The sequence below is a fragment of the Dermacentor andersoni genome, chromosome 3 (assembly GCF_023375885.2).
Source record: "Dermacentor andersoni chromosome 3, qqDerAnde1_hic_scaffold, whole genome shotgun sequence".
Taxonomy (NCBI): domain Eukaryota; kingdom Metazoa; phylum Arthropoda; class Arachnida; order Ixodida; family Ixodidae; genus Dermacentor; species Dermacentor andersoni.
The window spans coordinates 122,816,100-122,839,032 of record NC_092816.1 but is presented as its reverse complement, the minus strand read 5'-3'; the positions used below and the strand labels follow the sequence as shown (position 1 = coordinate 122,839,032).

The 22,933-nt window shown below is 46.8% G+C and overlaps 1 protein-coding gene across 2 annotated transcripts in view; it reads left to right on the top strand.

Annotated features, from left to right (window-relative positions):
• Positions 1 to 2,765: 2,765 nt before the first annotated feature.
• The window catches only part of LOC126537735 (uncharacterized), a 36,693-nt gene continuing 16,525 nt past the window's right edge, over positions 2,766 to 22,933 (top strand). The window contains exons 1-3 of one of the 2 annotated variants that reach the window (XM_050184826.3): positions 2,766 to 2,920; positions 16,838 to 16,939; positions 22,148 to 22,354. In XM_050184826.3, the coding sequence (XP_050040783.2) occupies positions 2,864 to 2,920; positions 16,838 to 16,939; positions 22,148 to 22,354 (366 nt within the window). In that variant the 5' untranslated portion in view covers positions 2,766 to 2,863. Of the gene's footprint in view, positions 2,921 to 3,336; positions 3,508 to 16,837; positions 16,940 to 22,147; positions 22,355 to 22,933 lie in introns of those variants that run through there. The other variant, XM_050184837.3, reaches the window with a different exon arrangement.

Genomic DNA, 22,933 nt, shown 5'->3' with positions numbered 1-22,933 from the left:
AGACAAGGAACTCGAGCGCTCTCTCTCCTGCAGGAGAGAGAGAGAGAGCGGAGATTTAAGAGTGGCCAGAAAAGACAGCTTGTGTAAGTTGGAGTGTATAGGCTTATTTAATTAAGATGATACTTAGAATGTTACGCGGCTACACGTTTGAAAAGCGACCCATTTCTTTTTTCTTTCTGCATCTCTATGATCGCAGCCATGTAGCCTTAATTGCCATATATTTTGAGGTACGCTAATTATGAACAGTAATCACTGCTGTACTCTACCGTACTCCTGAAGAAGAAGAGTAACTTCAATAAAGAGGTGCTCACAGTCATTTTCGGGTGGCACTTTGAGCTAATTTTCTTGCGCGATTGAATCGATTAACCGGATTCAAAAATTACCCGCGACTAAGCCGCTAATAAGTTACTCGGTATATAATCGAGAAAATTGTAAAGCCCTAAAAAGTAAGCCTTCGCCGCAGATTTTCGAGTAAGAAATAATAATATTAATAAAAGAAAACAATCTGAGATAGGTGCTTACAAGAGATTTATGAAGGAACTCACTATATACACAATAACCAAATTGTTCAGTTGTTACACAGAACACATCGATCATAATTAAACGTTTTGTGGAGCGCGCAGAGGAATGTCATAATACTTACAGAGAACAGCACATGAGTTGAAATGACACATACGGCAGTGACAACATGCGACAGGGTACAGAAACAATGCGAGATGCGCAATATGCTCGAGGTCGCAAGAAAAAGAAAAATCATTAAGAAGACTAAATGTTTGACTAAGAACGACGGTGACCGCTGACTACAACTTACAATACCTAAAATACTGTACTGTCAGACTAGCCACAATCGGAACGGACCCAAACTGCTACTTACTGAAGCAGAAGCGGATAATTAAAGCGTGTCAAAGTGGCATTCACGCTAGTAAATAAATGTAGAGTTGAATTCTCACCAAATAAAATTCAGAAAGGAAGAAAAAATATTCAGATTTACAATATTATACGTACAAGAGGATAACCACGCCACGACAACAAAGTGATTTGCAGGGCAGTAAACAGAATGTGCTATGTGCTTTAATGCGGGGCCATCCTATTGCCAAGACGTAAGGCGGAAGCTAGTGCGAGTGGTGGACCTCATACTTTTCGGTGAACTGCGGCGGCAAGCCCGTTGAGCCATTAAGCGGTCGATTCAGGTGCTCGTCAGATAAGTTAGCCCTGTATCTTGACTTGCCATTTTTCACTCTGGAGAACGTTTTGCTTACAAAAGTAGGTAGGGCGCCAAAGGTGGACATGTTCCCGCGCGCGCAGACTGCTTCTACTTTTGGGAACTGTTTATAGCCTAGCAGAGTTAACAGAACCTTATTAAATTTCCTTCTGTGAGCTTGTGCTTTGAAGGTGTGTTTTGACAGCAGTTGAATTACTTCTAATTGAGAGCAACCTGGCAGTGCATCCACATCCCAGCCTAAATGGATGTCTCGAAAGCCTAGACGCGTATTGTGATGTGGTGGCTGGGACACGGCATCGTTTCTTTAACTGCAGTGAAGCCAGCTCCCAGGGAGAAGCTCAGCAGTGACGTTTTGTGGAGGAGCCCCGCTCGCAGGCGGAGACGGCTTTGCGGAGAAAAAAGCAGCCCGCCCGCGAGCCGACAGTCATCGGATCGAGAGCCGTCAGCAGGCCGGATCCGTCCTGCGGGCCGCAGTTTGGAGTCTCCCTGCTCTACGCGATTTCTCCGCAACGCCAATCATACATGCAGGTTGTGTTTGCCAATGGACAAACATCCTGCGTACATAAATTACAGCCAGCGAAGAAAGATGTTAGCAACAAAAGCCTCGTACGCTCGACAGTGCTCACCGAATGGCAGCGAGAGCGAAGATGTAAGCGAAAGTCAATAATTGGTTGTGCCGCGTCAGGAGGCTTCTCACTGAGTTGGAATTAGATCGTGCTTTGCAGTCAGCGTCAAATCTGTGAACATAGATTTGCGTCTCAGATCTCGGTGAACGCCCCATTGAATAGTAGTACACTAACTAGGCCTTGACTACATTTCTTCCCCGTTTAGTAAGCAAGCAGAACTGCGGATAAGCTTTTGGCGGTGATTGTTTATAACTCCCAAAGCTTACACGGTCTCTCAAATTTGAGAGACCGTGTAAGCTTTGGGATCGATGGATTTCTGTCGATCAAACGTGATTGGTCTTTTTTTAAAGTTCTTTGTAGTTCCTTTCTACTGTAGTAACCAATCTCTCTCCCCCCTATTTTCTTTTTCTTGTAGCGTAAAGTTTATGATTTATATTATGTGCCCACCTGAATCGTCCTCACGTTTTTATACAAGTGCTTGCGCAGCTGGGGACCGCACAACTTTTCAGACGCTCCGCAGCCTGGCCCGACAAAGCAACCACGTTTCATTTTTGCTTCGGGATCGCACTTGCGGACACGAGAGCGCGACAAGCGCTGTTAGGTTATACGCGGCTGCCGACGCACAGCTGCCAAACCTCGGCCCACGGCCTGTTTGATCTCGCTGCCACATTTGGTTGCTTCCGGCGTCAACATCCGAGGCAGGTGCATGATGGACGCGCTACATTCGCTGCGCCTCCGTACCGTACGCGGTAAAAGCCGCTTCACCCATTGTTCGCGGCGGCAGAGCTCACCGGCAACACATGACACCTACGAGTCAATTTGGAAACACATTGCGAAGTTCTAGGAGATTTTCGAAAAAGCGCGCCATTGACACGTGGTTCTCCTGTGCACCACTGGTGTCGCGACCTGCCGCGTCACGTGACCCACGCCGCCCTTCAAACTCTTCGTGAGTGGTTCGTGTGTTGGTGGGGCAAGCCAAAGCGCCGTGGACGCAGTGGCACACGTTCGCGAAAACATGTCTGAAAACAAACTGGACAGTGAGATGGAGGATCGCACAGAAGATGAGACCAAGGTGAGTAACGCCGGTAGCATGTGCCGATCATGAATCGACGCCAGCCGGCGGCGCTTAGACGGGGCCGCCACTAGCACTGCGTGCCAACAACAGGCGACCGTTTTCTCGAACGTCCCCGCCGTCGTGGTCACGCCGGGGGCACGTGTTGAACCCTGCGCCCGTCGCGCGAATCTGTGGGTCCGGCGACCGGCGGCTCGCGTTCCGGCTGCGTTATCGAGCGGCTTCCTGCACCGTGCGAACGGCGAAATATTTCAAATTGAATCTGTCTTTCAGACAACGTCCATAATGGCGGGCGATTCGTGGAGCGGGAGTTTGATGCGACCCTAGCGCCATCTTTCGCGACCGATAGCAAGCGCGCGCATCGTTGTCATGACTACGCTTCTCGAGGCGCCCAACTCCCTCTCGTCTTTCATCGCTCGCGCGGCCGGCCAGACGAACTCTCGGTGCCATTGCTCTTCGGCCGTAACGCAGGGATCAGCTTCGTGTGTCTTCGAACCAGCATTCAGGAAGGAATTGGCGTTGGAGTACGTTGGCATATTCGCGCGTGCAAGTGTTAGAGTGGAGTCATGAGGGTGAGGAAGGTCCCGGTAAGTTAATTTTTCCTTGTAGCCAAAGTCTCCGTTGGCACGTAGCGCGTTCATCTCGCGCAGGCCTCCTGCGAAGCGCGTGCGGTTGTTAAAACTCAGTTCGTTTGCGCTTCTGCGTTTCGCCACCGAAGGCAATGTAAACGTCCGAGGAGATTGCGCGTGTACGTTTCTTTCTCACCATTACTTGGAGCGCAGACTTCAAGAAGGTGTAAGCGATCTGCATTGCCCGACATCTTTGCGCGCGGCGGTGTTCGTTCCCGTCGAACCGCATTTGTAATGTCCGTTCGCTTCTTGCTCGTTGGTGCTGGCGCCGAGGAAAGCAGCGGGGAAAGGCGTGGAGGGTCGTCCGCGTAATATCGTTCGAAAATAGTGAACGCGTACTAATCGCCCTAGGTGATGCGTAAGAGATATGAAAAAGACAGCAAAAAAGTAAACGGTAATCTGATCGCTTGAACCGAAAAGAAAAAAGAAAGAATAATTTCCGTTGTCGAGGTCGTCGTCCTGGCTTGCGAGAGTAGAAAGAAGTAGTAGGCGCGAAGAATAGCGGTGCCCCATCGGCTATCCGTTCACTGCGCTAGGCGCGCAGCGATGGGCAACCACCGATTCTGTGCGTTGCCAGCGACTGCGTCTGATTCAGCTACTCTCGAACAGTAACGACTTAGACTAAATATATAAAGCAACATGTGCAATTGGACACGTTAAAGTGCCTTTAAATCGCGCTGCTCGAATTTTCTGTGGTCGTAGAAGGTGCAAACGTTCGAATGAACACGCATTCGAAGGAAGCCAATGACGCTGCCGTACTTGGAGCAATAAACTGTACAAGAGAGAGAGTATAGCGATATGCAAAAGGCTAGGCTGCAAGGATGCAGTAAAACGATAGTTCAAGCAGGCTAGGTGACTATTTGTCTCCACTCTTTCAAAGGGGATGCCAATAGAGATAATGTACACTGCCTCATGTTGTTAAAACAATGACCTCTAGCTTCCCTGGTGTCATCATGTATGGTGCAGCTACTTCAATATAACCTGTTCAAGTCTTGGAACGAACTGCACGAAACAGATGATGGACAGTGATTCAGACAACACGAGCATTCTCTCGCAACTATCTTTGCCCATTGTTTTTCTCACACTATCCGTTTTTGGAGATGTTAATCTACCAACTTGACTAGCTTGCTGTTTTGATCCTGTTAAATGTTTCATGGTTGGTGCTGTCTTAACAGGGAGTAGTGTCATGTTTAGAAAATATCAACTGGTCTTTCAGTATGTGCTCATGCTTCAGGCTGCATTTGCTCTGGTTAACTGTGTGGTTCACTGACCTGACAGTTATAAGAAACAACTCCAGTGATGACATCGTTCAGCACGTGGAGTTCTGGGCAGCACCCTAAATTGCCCAACATATACCTCTCCAGTATAAGCATCTACAGAACTTGTACACTGCGCTTTAGCAAAAGTTGCAACAGCAGTAGCATCTCCCTGCATCTGTAAGACTGGTGGACCTGTGCAGAGTAAGGATAATGAGCTGGAATGCAGCTTAATTTTGACGGCCCCCTGCCGCGGTGGTGTAGTTGCTATGGCGTTGTGCTGCTAAGCGTGAGGATGCGGGATCGAATCACTGCCATGGTAACCACGGTTTGATGACGGCGAAATCAAAAATATGCTCGTGTGCTGTGCATTGGGTGCTTGTTGAAGAACTCCAGGTGGTCAAAGTTGTTACGGAGCTCTCCACAACAGCATTACTAATTACAGCTTTCCGTATGTAATACCTCAGAATTCATTTTAATTAACAATATTTGCATTGCATTTTGTAAGCAGGATTCAAGGCAAGTGTAAGTAAAAGCTTTGACCACATTAGATATTGCGCAATGAAGATCAGCAACTGCATCGAGCTAGGTTCTTGCCATTCGATCTCATTTGCCCTGGCGGACTGTGCTCCAACATTAATTTCATATACTTGCGATAGCATGATACAGATATGATGAAGAGCCAGACAGATGTGCTTTTGATGTGAAAACATTTGCATCAATATTAGGAAATTTACCTACTTTATAAGACATTACTCATAGAATTTTCAATTGGGGTTCTGCTGGGCACGGTGGTAGGTGAATTCGTTGTGGACACTGTCTCACTAGGCACATCCAGACAAGCAGTTTAACTCTGCAGAGATGCACTTGAGGGTGTCTGTGTATGCAGCTAGGTGCTCCAATACACACTTATGGCAATGCATGAAATGAGAGAAATACGATCTTGTCAAATAGAGAGTGCTAACGGCTTCTCAAGCTAGTCAAGTTTCCACCAGCACTTTCCAGCACCAGGCACTGGTGTGCATGAGTTCTAATTCTGCACAACAAATAAGCAATGCTATTGCATGCTGGCCAATTGCTCCTATATCAGTCTCCACATTTTCAACCCGTAATCACTAACAATTATGTCTGGTCTAGCCCTGTTGGCTACCCTGCTGCTTTACACTGTACGTAGAAATTGCTGGTGGCAAGAGTTTGTCATCACATACCATTTTCTTGAGGCGGTGCCATAACTGAGAGCTTTAATCGTGTAGGAATAAAGGGGTGACAACGGCGCTATGCCTTGGCACATAGTGCACCGCGGTTGCTCATCACCGCCTGCCCATCAGCTGCGGTCCAGTACAGGCTCGAGGAAACAATCGACGGCAACCATGTATACTCTTGGAAATCATTTATTACTATTGTAAATAACACCAGAGTCCCTCCATTTTTTTTCTGGTCACGAAACTGCTGCCTCAGTTTCATATAGAGCCAGCGCCCGCCACTAGAGGCTGAACCGTGCATGAGAGGAGGGCATGCGAACGCCACTACCGCAGTGGATGTGTGTGGGGCAGCCTCGGTATTCTAGCTTTAACTTCCTCAACCGTCACTTTAGTTTCACGTAACTATTTTTAACATTGAATATGCTTAAATTACTGCCTGTGCACATCTTCTGCCATGATATGAACGTCCGGGACGAAAGAACAGCCGCTTATAACATGGAGCTTGCGGCGGTCTCATACCAAAAAGAAAAATTATAAATCTGGTATTTTAAGAGCCAGAACCGCGATACGATTATGAGGCACGCCGTAATGTGGGACTCAGGATTAATTTTGACCACCTGGGACCCTTTAAAATGCACCTAAATTGAAATAAACGTAAATAAATGTCTGAATGAGATTTAGGTAGGATTAATGCAAGACAAACTTCGCTACTAAATCTCTTTAAATGAACCTAAAGGTCTGCAAAGCGATGCCATTTCTGAATGAGATTTAGGTAGGATTATTGCAAGACAAACTCCGCTGCAAATGTTTTTAAAATGCATCATCATCATCATCATCATCATCAGCCTAGTTACGCCCACTGCAGGGCAAAGGCCTCTCCCATACTTCTCCAACTACCCCGGTCATGTACTAATTGTGGCCATGTTGTCCCTGCAAACGTCTTAATGTCATCTGCCCACCTAACTTGCTGCCGCCCCCTGCTACGCTTCCCTTCCCTTGAAATCCAGTCCGTAGCTCTTAGTGACCATCGGTTATCTTCCCTCCTCATTACATGTCCGGCCCATGCCCATTTCTTTTTCTTGATTTCAACTAAGATGTCGTTTACCCGCGTTTGTTGCCTCACCCAATCTGCTCTTTTCTTATACCCTTAGCGTTACACCCATCATTCTTCTTTCCATAGCTCGTTGCGTCGTCCTCAATTTCAGCAGAACCCTTTTCGTAAGCCTCCAGGTTTCTGCCCCATATGTGAGTACTGGTAACACACAGCTGTTGTACACTTTTCTTTTGAGGGATAGTGGCAACCTACTGTTCATGATTTGAGAATGCCTGCCAAACGCACCCCAACCCATTCTTATTCTTCTGGTTATTTCAGTCTCATGATCCGGGTCCGTGGTCACTACCTGCCCTAAGTAGATGTATTCCCTTACCACTTCCAGTGTTTCGCTACCTATCGTAAAATGCTGTTCTCTTCCGAGACTGTTAAACAGTACTTTAGTTTTCTGCAGATTAATTTTCAGACCCACCCTTCTGCTTTGCCTCTCCAGGTCAGTGAGCATGCATTGCAATTGGTCTCCTGAGTTACTAAGCAAGGCAATATCATCAGCGAATCGCAAGTTGCTAAGGTATTCTCCATCAACTTTTATCCCCAATTCTTCCCACTCCAGGCCTCTGAATACCTCCTGTAAACATGCTGTGAATAGCATTGGAGATATCGTATCTCCCTGTCTGACGCCTTTCTTTATAGGGATTTTGTTGCTTTCTTTGTGGAGGACTACGGTGGCTGTGGAGCCGCTATAGATATCTTCCAGTATTTTTACATATGGCTCATCTACACCCCGATTCCGTAATGCCTCCATGACTGCTGAGGTTTCGACTGAATCAAACGCTTTCTCGTAATCAATGAAAGCTATATATAAGGGTTGGTTATATTCTGCACATTTCTCTATCACTTGATTGATAGTGTGAATATGGTCTATTGTTGAGTAGCCTTTACGGAATCCTGCCTGGTCCTTTGGTTGACAGAAGTCTAAGGTGTTCCTGATTCTATTTGCGATTACCTTAGTAAATACTTTGTAGGCAACGGACAGTAAGCTGATCGGTCTATAATTTTTCAAGTCTTTGGCGTCCCCTTTCTTATGGATTAGGATTATGTTAGTGTTCTTCCAAGATTTCGGTACGCTCGAGGTTATGAGGCATTGCGTATACAGGGTGGCCAGTTTCTCTAGAACAATCTGACCACCATCCTTCAACAAATCTGCTGTTACCTGATCCTCCCCAGCTGCCTTCCCCCTTTGCATAGCTCCTAAGGCTTTCTTTACTTCTTCTGGCGTTACCTGTGGGATTTCGAATTCCTCTAGGCTATTCTCTGTTCCACTATCGTCGTGGGTGCCACTGGTACTGTATAAATCTCTATAGAACTCCTCAGCCACTTGAACTATCTCATCCATATTAGTAACGATATTGCCGGCTTTGTCTCTTAACGCACACATCTGATTCTTGCCTATTCCTAGTTTCTTCTTCACTGTTTTTAGGCTTCCTCCGTTCCTGAGAGCCTGTTCAATTCTATCCATATTATAGTTCCTGATGTCCGCTGTCTTACGCTTGTTGATTAACTTAGAAAGTTCTGCCAGTTCTATTCTAGCTGTAGGATTAGAGGCTTTCATACATTGGCGTTTCTTGATCAGATCTTTCGTCTCCTGCGATAGCTTACTGGTTTCCTGTCTAACGGCGTTACCACCGACTTCTATTGCGCACTCCTTAATGATGCCCATGAGGTTGTCGTTCATTGCTTCAACACTAAGGTCCTCTTCCTGAGTTAAAGCCGAATACCTGTTCTGTAGTTTGATCCGGAATTCCTCTAGTTTCCCTCTTACCGCTAACTCATTGATTGGCTTCTTGTGTACCAGTTTCTTTCGTTCCCTCCTCAAGTCTAGGCTAATTCGAGTTCTTACCATCCTGTGGTCACTGCAGCGTACCTTGCCGAGCACGTCTACATCTTGAATGATGCCAGGGTTCGCGCAGAGTATGAAGTCGATTTCATTTCTAGTCTCACCATTCAGGCTCCTCCACGTCCACTTTCGGCTAACCCGCTTACGGAAAAAGGTATTCATTATCCGCATATTATTCTGTTCTGCAAATTCTACTAATAATTCTCCTCTGCTATTCCTAGAGCCTATGCCATATTCCCCCACTGACTTGTCTCCAGCCTGCTTCTTGCCTACCCTGGCATTGAAGTCGCCCATCAGTATAGTGTATTTTGTTTTGACTTTACTCATCGCTGATTCTACGTCTTCATAAAAGCTTTCGACTTCCTGGTCATCATGACTAGATGTAGGAGCGTAGACCTGTACAACCTTCATTTTGTACCTCTTATTAAGTTTCACAACAAGACATGCCACCCTCTCGTTAATGCTATAGAATTCCTGTATGTTACCAGCTATTTCCTTATTAATCAGGAATCAGACTCCTAGTTCTCGTCTCTCCGCTAAGCCCCGGTAACACAGTACATGCCCGCTTTTTAGCACTGTATATGCTTCTTTTGTCCTCCTAACCTCACTGAGCCCTATTATATCCCATTTACTACCCTCTAATTCCTCCAATAACACTGCTAGACTCGCCTCACTAGATAGCGTTCTAACGTTAAACGTTGCCAGGTTCAGATTCCAATGGCGGCCTGTCCGGAGCCAGGTATTCTTAGCACCCTCTGCAGCGTCACAGATCTGACCGCCGCCGTGGTCAGTTGCTTCGCGGCTGCTGGGGACTGAGGGCCGGGGTTCGATTGTTGTATTCATATAGGAGGTTGTGGCCAAGTACTGCACCAGGGTGGCCAATCCTGCTCTGGTGAGAGAGTGCGTTACCGGTTCTGGTCACCGGGATCAGGCCGCACTCCAGGCCTGTTTGTGCAATTTTCTCAACACACGGTTTTTTTTTTGTATTTTCTGGTGGAGAATAGCGCGGCACCGGGATTTAAATCACGGTCCTCTTGCACTGGAGACGGATACTCTACCGTCCCCGTAGGAGTTAAATTAAAAATTAATTTAAAAATTAATTTATGGGGTTGTACGTGACAAAACCACTTTCTGACTATGCACGCCGTAGTGGAGGACTCCGAAAACTTCGACCACCCGGGGCTCCCCAACGTGCACCCAATTCCAAGTACACGGGTGCTTCCGCACCTCGCCCCCATCGAAATGCGGCCGCCGCGGCCGGGGTCCGATCCCGCGACCCCGCGCTCAGCAGTCCAACACCACAACCACTGAGCAACCACGGCGGGTACCTAAATTTAAATAAACAGGTGTTTTGCATTTCGCCCCTGTCGAAATGCGTCCGCTGTACGCGGCCGAGCGGTCTCGGTCCAGATTTCTTCATCATTGCCGTTCGCCTCAACACTTCGGTGGGCTCAGCTTTTTAATATTTGCCTGAAATTAAACAACGCGCATTCGCAACAAAGCGCCAGTGGTCCCACTTATCACCAGATGCAAACATATGGGCTGTTGCACCCCCGCTTACCCGTAAGTAAGCGCAAACTCTCCGTTGCGCATAGCGCCAGATTGTTCGCCGAGCACAGCTGTTCACTTTCTGTTAAACTGTGGCAGAGAAGGACTCTGACTATGGGCAGTATCTCATAAGGAGATCAAAAGAATGAAATTGTTATTGCAAAGGGCTGCTACCGTAGAATACTTAATGACAAAGAAAAGGAAATTGAGCTGCTCCGTGCGCTTAAGATTTCTCTGCAAAGCGATGCCATTTCTGAATAGGTAGGATTAATGCAAGACAAACTTCGCTACTAAATGTCTTCGGTGCGTCTTTTAGCAACGGATTAAGGCGAACGTGAAGTGTCAGGACCTGCACAGTTGAAACTAGCTGTATTGTAATTAGGCAATTGCTTTAGCAAGCAGTCGTTTAGAAGCGTCAGTAAGCCCAGCACTTATTCACGCTGCTCGTGGTTTCGACGCAGAAACGACGAGACTAGGTATTTTGGTTCTTAATGCGCAACTATTTACAATATGTTATAATTAGATTAAGAAAAGAAATAGAACGTGTTGGTGCAAAAACAACATACAAACACGATCATTTATTTATCATGTAAAATAAGCGGAGCGAAATACAGACAGCACAGAGACGTCCGGTCACGAATGGTCCACCATTCATAATGCAAGAAGTTTGGCAAAAGCATGGCACCACTGATATAATAGAGACTTTTAGCTTGTACGCTATTCCAGTAAACGGGAGCGATTTGGGCGGATTACCGAATGGTCGGGGCGTAAACGTGAACGGTGAAGCCGCCTGGTGTTGTAGAGCTCAACCAGACAAACGCATAGCTAAAACTGCAGTAACTCACCATATCCTGCTTCGCCACTCGTGCAAATTTTTGGCAGCGGCGTAATTGTGAACACGATTACGCCACTGTCGAAAATTTACGCCAGCAGCTAAGCAGAATATAGTAATTAGCTTTGTGTTTGTGTGGTTGAGCTTTGCGCCACCAGCTGGCGCCACCAATCTGGCCGCTCACGTTGACGCCCCCGCTAAACCGGAAAACTGCCCGCGCTTGCCTGAATACCGGACACGCTAAAAGTCTCTAATAAGCATAAAGAAATAACATCAAACGTGAGAGATATGCATTGGGGGCAGGAAACAAACACCAGCAAACGAATGGCAATAAATACAGAATGCATAATCGATTGTTTCTATAAACAAGAAAGTGTAAAGCATAAGCATTTCATAACACATGGCAAAACAACTCTCAAACGAACACAAGTAGCCACATTATAAATACAGCACCTTTTTTCAATGGCTTGTTAGAGATGGCACCATTCTACTTCTTCAGCTGTTACTTGCAACACGTGTTCGGCCTCGTTGTCCCACCCTGCCACTTTAACGAAACAGCCCAGCACTCGAAAAATAGCGCAGCACATGCACAGAACGCACCCGATCACTCAGCTCGCCTTGCACTACGCAATGCTACGCGCGCGTTTCGGTACGCGAACGATGCTCTCTGTGGCACAGTGGCGCCGCGTCGCGGCCCCTTTGGGCAGCATATGAATCTCTCCCATAGCGTGACGGCGGAGTTTCGTGACCAGAAAAACATGGAAGGACTCTGATAACACTTAGAGTAGGCTAGCTAGCTACATATTGGGGGCCAGCTCCACCACTCAAAAACCTGCCGCCACCGTCGGCGTGACGTGGCATGAGGGATAACGTGAACACAGCGGCCGCGTCAGCTGCTTTGGAAGTGCTGAAGCAAGCTGAAAACGAAAGTCTTAAAGTCCCACCTGCGCCGCGGTTCTGATTAAGTGGTGAGGCTTTACTGCCTTGGGGGTCTGCTTGACAACATTTGAAAGTACTATAATAGGTAGTGGCTGCCTTTGGAGGTGTGCAGCATGGTAGGCTACTGCTCGGTGCCGCAGTGCCAGACGTGTGCAACGGAGCACAGTGTCAGCCTTATTCACACATAGCCGCAGGGCAAGGACCTGCGTGAAGCTTCGTTGGCAAAACTTAGAACCGGCAGATAGCCATTGGCTACATCTTGGGTATGCAGCAAGCACAGACGCAAGGAAGATTTCTGCTATGGCACCGGGACTGCATAATGTTCGTTGAGTAGCAGAAAACGCTCACTGAGACGCTCGCCTGCGCCCGCTGCCCGGCTAATGTCATGCCGCTTTATTAGGTCTACGAACTTGTTGATACAAGATTCTGGCAAGTTCACTGGAATGGAAAGGGAGCAGTAAGAAGAGCATTAAAGGCATGGTTATGTTTGTGTTATGAATTAATGCTCTGGCTTACAAAACAGAAGCAGAGGGAAATCGCACGCTGAGAAGACCGCTGAACATACAGTGCAACGCAACTTGAGAAATAATATTGAAATGTCCAAGAATTTAGAAGACAAAAAAAGATGAATCGTTGCGACGGCACATCACACTCGCTGTAGCTAGGCGTCGAAGTCTCTATAAAGAAATTATTTTTGAACAGTTCTGATAGCGTCAGCGCAACAATGGTTGCTAGTGTGCTGTCAAATGCTCATATGCTGTGTCCTAAAGCTCACGGTATGGTGCGAAAACACCCTCACAGCGAAAGCAAAACATTGTGCGCAGGCACGCATGCAGACGCGCAGTCGGTTACTGCGAACCCGTGCGATCGCTGCATTGAGGCTTCACTCTGTTATGCCCCATTTGGGTATACAGACAGCCCACTATAAGAACATATTTCACGTAGCTTACTCCAGCGTTTGCCTACCTTTCACACAAGAAGCCGGTTCGGGAGACATCGTGGCGACCGCGCGCTGTGACGTTCACTGTACGTATTCGGTAAAGAGATAGCGTCTGTAAACCATTCTGTGCTTTCAGTTTCCCAAGATTATTATATTGACAGTCAAAAACTTCCTTCGTTTTGAGAGCACCTACATAAATGTCCAAGAGGGCTGCCGCATGGTGCTTTTGTTCAGCGCCGTAAGCGAAACCTATGAGAAGCGTGCCGCGTGATCCCTCATACTATGCAAGGGAGGTGCTTCCAACAGATCGCGACTCCGTAACTCCTCGCCCCCAATAGTTTACATCACTGAGGAATTCCTCGAAGAGAAGACGTTAAGAGGGCTTTCGACTTACCAGCTGGGAATACGGGTGGCCACGGTGACCGCCATGGCAAAAACGTCATTGACTAACCACGTGTGGAAAAACTGGAGCGACGGCAGACTGTACTGTACTCACTGCTTGCTGTTGACCAGACTTGGGTAATGTCAGAGGGATCTTGCCTGACTCGCGCGGTGGCACTGGTAGCACTTGCTATTGCTGTGTGCCGCTTGCAAAAGGAAGGCTTCCCCCTGAGCTTGCTTGCACTCGGATGTTACGTTTGTTGTGCGTGCGACTGTCATGGGACACGAGGATTTCCACAATCCCCAGTTGGCTCTGGGAAGTCAATGGTGAGGTCTCCACGAGCCTTCCGCGAAACAACTTTCACCTGGTTTCCTGCAAGTTGCTAATGTCTGCATTTATGTACTTGAAAGCATGGCTCTTCATCTGCTTGTTGGTTAGTGCCAATCTGTCATTGCTACTGCACTTTCCGATTTGGCATCGTACTTCTTGCGAATTTTTTTAGGCGAGAACATTATTGCTATGTTTCGGTTTGTTATGTCTGCCTGGATCGTACACTCTGAAATGCCAGTCCCGATCTCATAGGGTCGTGTGTGTTAGCTTATGGTTTGTTAGTTTTTCTTTCTGGTTGTTGTGTCCGAAAACTGCGACAGTGCACCACAAACACAGAATCGTACATTGGTGGTGCCTGCGTTGACCACTGTGGAAAATGATCACTTTGCAGTGCTCGGCATCTGTGGTAGCAGTACAGTCAACGACCGATTTTTCGGACCCTCTAGGGAACGTAAAAACGTCCGAAAATTCAGGCAGTCCGAAAAAATGAATGCATGCAAAAAAACGCACCCTTTTTGTTTTTTTCTCAGATCTAGAGGTAAAGGGCGAAGTAACAGGCTTCCGAAACCCTGCCACAGCATCAGTGAAGTGGCTATAAAAAGAGGCGTTCAAAAACTCTGTATGCAGCCGACTGCCGGTTTATTATGTACATGTGCATCGTCGGGCAGGCGGTATTATTGCTGCAGTGGCTTGAAGAACTTGTTCATTGTTGTTTTGACGGCGTTCCGGTTGCATGCGATCATATTCGCCTCGATCTGAGCAAGGGTCATGTCAGCACTGTACACCGATGAAAGAGTCAACAGTGCTCGCGTCAACTCGGCGCCTGTAGGTGGCGCAGGCATTGGCTCCTCATTTTCAACATCGGAGTCTTCTGAATCCCCCACAACCCGACGGACTATTTCCTCGTCAGTCAGTTCTGCGCGGAAGTCGAGCTCGTTGTCAGCGTCAACAAACTGTTCAAAAGTTATTTCCGTGGGTATGGAAACCCCAGCAGAGCAGAGGTTGTTGGTCACGTCGTCCGACGGTACTGCTTTCCGCGCTTCGATGCCATCGGCGAGGACGACGAAGACGGAGCGGGCGCCATCGAAGGCAAGCGAAATCTTCAAGTTGCGAACAGTGGAGTTCGCTCACGAGCGTCGAAGCACCTAGGCCTAGCGTCGCAGAGCACACTTGACACAACAGACAACCACACACCACGCTAGCCAAAACGTGGCCTGCGCAAACAAACAAACAAAATGGCGCCGCTCCGGAAACTCCGCCGGAGGCGGAAGTGCGGCAAAGAACATAGCCAGCGTGGCCAGACCAAATCGGTGTGTGACGACTAGATTCGGCTAGTTGTGCTTCAAAGCGGTGATATGCTTCGGCTGCAAGTGGATTTCCTTCTCAAGGGCGCTGCGCGAGGAGCCAAAAATTCCTTCCGTCCGTCAAAAAGTCCGGAAAATTGGACGGCGGGGGGTTCGAGCGTCCGAAACTTCAGATGTCCTTATACATTGATTCTATGGGGCTCGTGGCGGTGCCGCGAAGACGTCCGAAATATCAGGCATGTCCGAAAATTTGGGCGTCCGAAAATTCAGTCGTTGACTGTATACAAAGAGCAGCAAAAGATCAAGCACTATCAGGGTGCTATGCTGAGGTTGTGCAGGACATTGACATTGCTGACGAATCGGCAGAAATGCGGCAGCTTAAGGATGTTATGGCATGAATTCACGTACTGTGAAGTGTGTCCTGTGACCATGGTGTCGGAACATTGGAATAGCCGATGTCAACAAAGCTTACACTGTTAAGTGCAGAGAAGGCAGGCGAAGACACAAGTGGCTGCCCTACACTCACATTCACGACTGTTGTCATGACCTTTAATAACTTGCGCTATTACTTCGATAGGCACAGCAGTGCTCAAGCTGTGAAGAAGGTCCCAAATGCTTAAAAAGAGGCTATTATTGTCAAATATTTTGCCCTGCAGCCAGATAGAAATCACAAGCTATTATTTAGCGATTCATGGCTAAGACTGTCCTCTCTTTCTACCAGGCAGCGATGCGAGCTTTATTTAGTAAAGTTTTTTTTGTGCTTCCTATTTCAAGTCGTAATAAATTTTTGTATTAGAGTAGTTTTCTGCCTCACGTGTAGTCTGCTGTAAGTGTTATTGAATGTTAAGTTTTTCCAAATAATGCGTTCGTTTCTCGTGGCCGCCTAAGAAATATATCGATGGGGTTCTATTGCATATTGTCCTGCTTAGCTGCTTGCGTGTTGAAGTGGCCGTCAGTTGCACCCTACTGGACATGCTTTTCTTTTGTTGGATTGCCAAACTTGTGCAGCATTGTGCTTAGTAAATACATGAGAGGTAGACTGCTCTCCTGCCAACTGTGAGTTCATTAGTCGTCTGCCTTAAAGAGATAACAAAGAAAACGAACTATTTTAGCTGTAATAAATTGCTCTTCTATATGACCAAGAAAGTCACCGTTACCATGAGAAAAGGCTTCGTGAGCAGGAAAAGACACAAGCAAAAGAGGGGCGGTGACTCTGCCTTAGAAGTTCCAGCACCAGCTTGCCATGGTGTCATAGATTTATTTCGCGTCCGCACGTGGCTTGTTTTTATTAGTAAAGATGGGCTGTGTTGCAGTAGAAGAGAGCGAGAGACTGAACGTGATAAATTTAGAGGACATTTGTTGCATCGTAAAAGACCAAGCACCAGGCACCGAAATAGATGATTTCATGCTGATGGGGTTCTGTCACAAAATTTTCATAACGAGGCTTTGCCCTCCATTTTCTGTTTGAATAATGTGCATATTACTGGGAAATTAATGAAAATAAGGTCTTGAAAGTGTACTTCATGAGTTTTAAGGAAGACAGTTGTGGTGTACACAATAAAAGATGGCTGCCTGTTGCAATCACTGCTCTTCTCTCCATGCTGCAGAAGGCCGAGGTGGAGAAGCCTGCCACAGATGCCAAGGAGGAGGAAGAGACCAACGGGGATGCTGCCCCGCCAGCTAAGAAGGCCAAGGCTGAACCAGCCAGGGTGAGTGGGCAGTTTTTCTTCCTTGGGGCAAATTAATAGGCTATATAGGATGAAATATAGGGAAATATATATAGGATGATGTATAATATGATGATGAGGATATATGGATGATCAATATATAGGATGATATAGGCAGCACGGTTCATCTAGAACACGTGGTCGAACGTCTGTCAGTACCTTCATGACGAAAAGTAGATTCCCATCAGTTAGCCACAGAAACCATAAATGTAGAGCAAAATCCTTCTGTCAGTAGTCACTGGCATAGGTTGGCGTATTCACTCATGAGCACCCCGACTTGTACTCACTCTACACATTTCTAAGGCGCAAGATCCTGTGTTGGTGAGTGACAAAGGTTGTGAGAGGATGGGCGTCCGTGTAAGTGCTGGCAAGTTTGGTGGGACCTGTGCACGAACAGGAGTGGGTAACATGAGCACAGTCGACGGCCAATTTTTTGCTCAAACATGCCTTATAATTTGGACGCCTGCATGGCACCATCACGTACCCCACAGAGCCAATGTATAGGGATGTCTGAAAATTTTGGCCGCTGAAAACCTTTGTTGTCATATTTTTTGGACTTCTTGCCGTGACTGCAGGTTCAGAACGACATTAACTGAAGCCACCACTGGCGTCAAGTTGATTTTCTCGCAGCATCAAATCAGCACTCACGAGCCAATCCGCTGGTAGCCGTAGCTTCCTGCTGTTTAGTGCCGTGTTTTTAATTGAAGAGCTTCGCCTGTCAGCAATGGCGTGAAGTCTGCCTTTGTCATCCTCACCGATGGATTCGAAGTGCAGAAAGCATAGCTCAGGTTGCCTAATTCTGGTTTCCAAAGGTCAGCTTTGCCACAATACAGTGGTGTTATGCAGTCAAGCTTGTGCATTCTATTGTGGCGAAGCATACGAAGTGTGGAAAGGGGTCACTGGTACAGGACACACTCCGCATTCCTTAATTAGTATTCATATGTGCATTTGCACTCTCCTGTCATAGTATGAGCACCAACACGCCTAATAAATGTGCTTGCAGGCTTTCAGAGCTATTTTGGCGATGGCTGTGGCGATTTGAGGTGGTTAAAGACATGCATTAATTTTTTTTTTCTGACTGCCTAATTTTTTGGCATTTTCGCGGCCTCTAGGGAGTCTGAAAAATCGGACATTCATTGTACATGAATGAAACTTAGTGATGGTGAGTTTGAGTAAACGTATGAAAATGAGTGACCACATGTGTGAGTGTAGGTGAATGGGAGTATATGCAAGTATGAGCTTGAGCAGGTGCCGGTAAGTGTGAATGGAAGCGTTTGTGAACATGAACGAGCGTTGGTGTCTATCAGTGAGCGCCGACGAGTGTGAATGACTACGTAGCCTGTGACAACGTTGGTGAGCGAGTATAGTGACTATCTTGTTAATCTAACCACCGATGATCACTGGTCATTACTATATTGACACTTTAAAGAAACGGGAATTACCTTCTTGGACAACTACACCCTTAACTTAAAGAAACAAGTGGTTTAAATTCTGTGATTTCCATCGGGTTACTACCGATGGGAATGAACCTGCAAATTAAGTTGTGAGCAAAGACACATAACATTGTTTTGTGGCATGTTTACAATGATGTGTATTTAAATCTGCTAACCAGCTTGCTCTTCGTGTATGCCTTTCTTTTCGGTTTTTTATATGCACTAAGTCACGCGCCACCATACTATGATCTCATGATTGAGATCACACAGTATCTGTAAATAAATAAAAATTTACAATATGCGAAACTTTGTAGGCAGGCTTTCCCATGCGTCTAACTTGTTCTAACGAACATCGCTGCATTCCCATTGTTAGCGCCGTTGATGCTGAGAGTCACATTTTAAAAGCTTTGATGGCGTGAGGGATGGTGGGTGACAAGAAGGGTGGCGCCAATCTGCCACGATGACGGCTTATTTTATATAGAGTCGACGACCAATAATTTCTGCCAGTTTTGTGTTGTCGTAATGTGTCGATGCAATGACTGCAAATGCTTGAGTCAGATCTGCATGTAAAGGTTTCGGAGCACACGGCACATCATCATCATCCAAGTCAGTGTCACTGTTTGACGGTGGGAGAACTTGTTCAATTATTTCGGCATCATTCAGTTCGGCACACGACAAAACAGTGCTGTTGACGTCTATAAAGTCTTCAAATGTAATGGCAGTAGGAATCGGCATACCGTAGCCTAGGAGGTCATCAATGATATCTGCATTTGAGCTTGTTGTGGTAGGTGGCAGTTCAGCCTCTTTACTTATGAAGTCGAGCTCATTTGAACTGCGACTCAAGGCTCATTCAGAGGCGGACTGTCAGGGCAATGGTGCATTGGTGCCACTTGACGCGGCCTATAACTTCATGAGAAAGACTTCTTGGAGCCAGCAGAGTGTTGTCCGGAATGCAGACTAAGCAAGCAAGCACAGAATGGCAGAAGGCTGTCCGGAAGGCAAACTCAACAAACCGAATGGCAACAGCGGGCCATACATGGGGGTGCCAAAATAGGATGTGATGATCGCTATGTTGATGCGACCTCACAATGTAGGCAAAGCGTCCAAGATTGGCATTTGCAGTTAAATCTGTAGCGTAGAGCATTGGCCAAGGCAATGCCTCGAAGATCACCATCTAGCGAGTAATCGTTAAGGCCATACTTGATGGCTCGTTGAGGTTGCCAGAGGAGATAATGGCGGCAGAGTTCGCATTTGCTACAGCCATGGACGGAGTCCAGATAATCAAATATAGAGCTGGCAGCTGTTGGAAATAGCTGTCGTGTTTACAGGTTAAATCTATGGGGCCATTTGCAGTGCTGCAGACTGTCCGAATTACTGAGCATGATGAGATTATCAGCGTCCGATTTATCGGTTGGCAGTTGTATTCTTATTCTAGGCTTGGTACTGCAATCTTGGCCAGGTCGTACAGCCGCTGTGAATAGATTTGCATCGGCGTGACACTAAACCATAACTTTGGTGGCCGACACCAGGTAAAACAGTGCTGGTTAGGCCTAAACGTCAAAGCAGGCATGGCAGTGGATGGCAAACTGTGGTGGGGAGCTTGATGATCACCGGATCACAGATCATGCACATGGGCTACACTGAGGACTGCAGAAGCGGCGAGCTTGCCTACCAAGTTCATCTTTGCTCTTGCAGAATGGAATGGGTTAAGCTCGTGCCTAGACAGAAAGCATCAACCTGAATTTGTGCAACACAGCATAAACTGTGGTGTCGCGCAGTCAAGGTCACATTTCACAGCATTGGGACAATGCACAACAGGAGAATGCAAAACACTCCCACAGCCTCAACCACAACAAAAGTTTAAGTAGACTAAAACATAACAGTGAGCAGGAGACTGTAAACAAAGTTCTTGTGCTGCTGGAGTTGTAATAAATGTTGAACTTGCATTTATGCATGAAAATATCTGAATAACAGCACTTAAAGAGTGAGCTGACTTCAGAGATGAACCTGGTCGGTCCCCTTTTGGCAAGTAAAAAGCAAGCTTCTGTAGATTTGTTAAACATCTGGCTCTTGTGTCAAGGCTTTATGCAAATCCCACAATGATTCAAACTGCTTGCTTCAAAATTCCACGCCGAATCCGATTGAAACCTTCACATACAATATGGATTTTTTACTTTACAGTTCATATTTAACAAATTCACTGCACACCATGGGATGTATTCTGTGACGATTGCTTCGGTGATACTAACGCCGAAAGTGATCGTCGCAGAATGCGTCCTCATGTTGCCGGTTTGGTAATCTTTGCGGAAAGACCATTAGAGCAGCGACCTGTTCTGAATGTGCTTCATGCATACCTGATCTGCAAGATCTTCATGCATACCTGACTTGCATGATCTGCAAGCTAGAAGCCACTTTTAAACCTAATAGCGTCTGGCTGGATGAACTTGTTGGCATATAGCATTCGACTGTGTAATTGTGTATTCACTTGAAGCTAAACATTTCGACAGAATTACCTGTCTGGTCGGGAAATTGATTAGGAATTTCAGACTGACTCCAACCAAATAAGTGAATCTTATTATCCCGATGTTTCGGAGCCCATTCGGCTCCTCGGGGGGGTATTCTTATGAAGGACCCTTTAAAAGAGCTGCGCACTGCCACTCCCGAAGAATACACCCTGAAGAAGGAGCTGAATGGGCTCCGAAATGTTGGGCTAACAAAATACACTTATTTGGTTGGAGTCAATCTGAAAGTTCTAATTGTGTATTGTAACAGACATGAAGTTGGGGCGTAGTCACGCATGATCTGCAGGTCAAGTGTACAAGTGCGTTTCCAATGCAGTGCAAAACATATATGTGGCACCACTCTTAAGCTTTCATTTTCATCATTTTTTCAGTTACAAAAGCTCCACTCTGGCTTTGAATGACAAATTTGTTGTTAAGAAACCGTAATCTATCACTCTAGCTCAAATGTCCCTTTTAACTAAAGGAATGAGACTCAACCTTGCAAGTTTCAAGAACTTCTTAGCCACGACTGCCCAAATCCTACAAAAAGTACTTTGTTGTCTACGATATCACATTCGCCTTCTGGTGCTGAAGTTTTAGCGCAGCGATATTTTGAATGGAAGTATGGTCTTCCCCTTCTTTTCTTTCTGCCTTGTTTCTTTCCCGAGTAATGATCATTCTTTTTCTCCAAATGAGCAAAACTAGGGTGTTGATAAAGCCTAAATGAATTAACGCTAGCCTTTAGTGACCAGTTTTAAAGTGCCAATTTATTGTGTTCACTAGAAGGTTGGTTCCAGTTGTTTGTTGGATCAACAGAACCTAATTAGAATTTTAAAATGTTCAGTGAGCTTTGTCAAGTTTCCACAATGCGCACTCCATGCGTGAATTCTCTACAAAAACGCCAGATATGAAATCGTAACTCTTTTGGGCCCACCCTGCTTGGAAAGCATCCTCTCGGGTCGGCAGAATAAGTGGATAATAAGCAGAACACTAGCTCACGTAGAATGTTGCTTATGTTGACACTTATCGGCACCACTGGATACCCACTGGCACTCGCCCGCATAGGTACGTGCAGCCACTCTCATTTATTCTCACCTCTGCTCACACCTTGGTTGCCCACTAACGGCACTATCTCGTGCCTGTGGGGCGAGTGAGACTCCCAGTACTCGTGAGTGAATATGCAGACATTAGACCAGGTAGCCGTTGTGTGCCTTCCGAGCCAGTTGCCTCAGCCCGCAACCCTGCGCACAATGCAGACGCGTCCCCAGCGCGAGAGCAAGTCGGCGGGTGGACGGCGCGTGAGCAGCCTGGAGGCGGCCGCCAAGGAGGGCGAGGCCCTGCTCAAGGAGCTCGGCCACAAGGACAGCAGTGACCCGGACAGCGGCCGCAGGCGCACCCGCTCCCAGACGCGGGGCACCCCGGCTGCTCCGCCCGCACGGCAGCAGCGCCAGTCCAGGGCGGCTGTAAGTCTTGCCGCTGGCAGGGGCACGTGGGATGAATTAGTATTTTTTTTTTCTTTTTGCAAGACTGTGGCTCTGTGGTTGCTATTACAGTAAAACACAGATATATCGAACCCACATATATCGAATTGTCTGTATCGAACTTGTAAATTATCCCCTTGAAAATTCTGTGTAAAAGTATAGAAATTCGTACGTTTATATCGGAACGGTGTTTTTACCCACCATTGGATATATAGAACGCCGCGCAAGCTCGGCACTCGCTGCACCCTCGAGCCTTCACGGCACTGCGCCTCCGCTGAAATCCGAAACGCTAGGAAGCAGGCCAACATAGGCAATTTTTTTTTCACGCAAATCAAGCATTATATAGCGTCGTGCATACGGAATTAGTTGTCACTCTTGAATGTGCCAATTGGTAGGTCATCATCCGCCACAGGTAAAGTCACAGGGCATGTATTATTTTTTTCGAATTTTTAATATATCGAATTAATTCGCAATCCCCTTCAAGTTCGATATATCTGTGTTCGACTGAAGTGCAAACGTGTCCCCTCCCCCCTTCCAAAGAAAGAGCCTGTGCAGATCTAA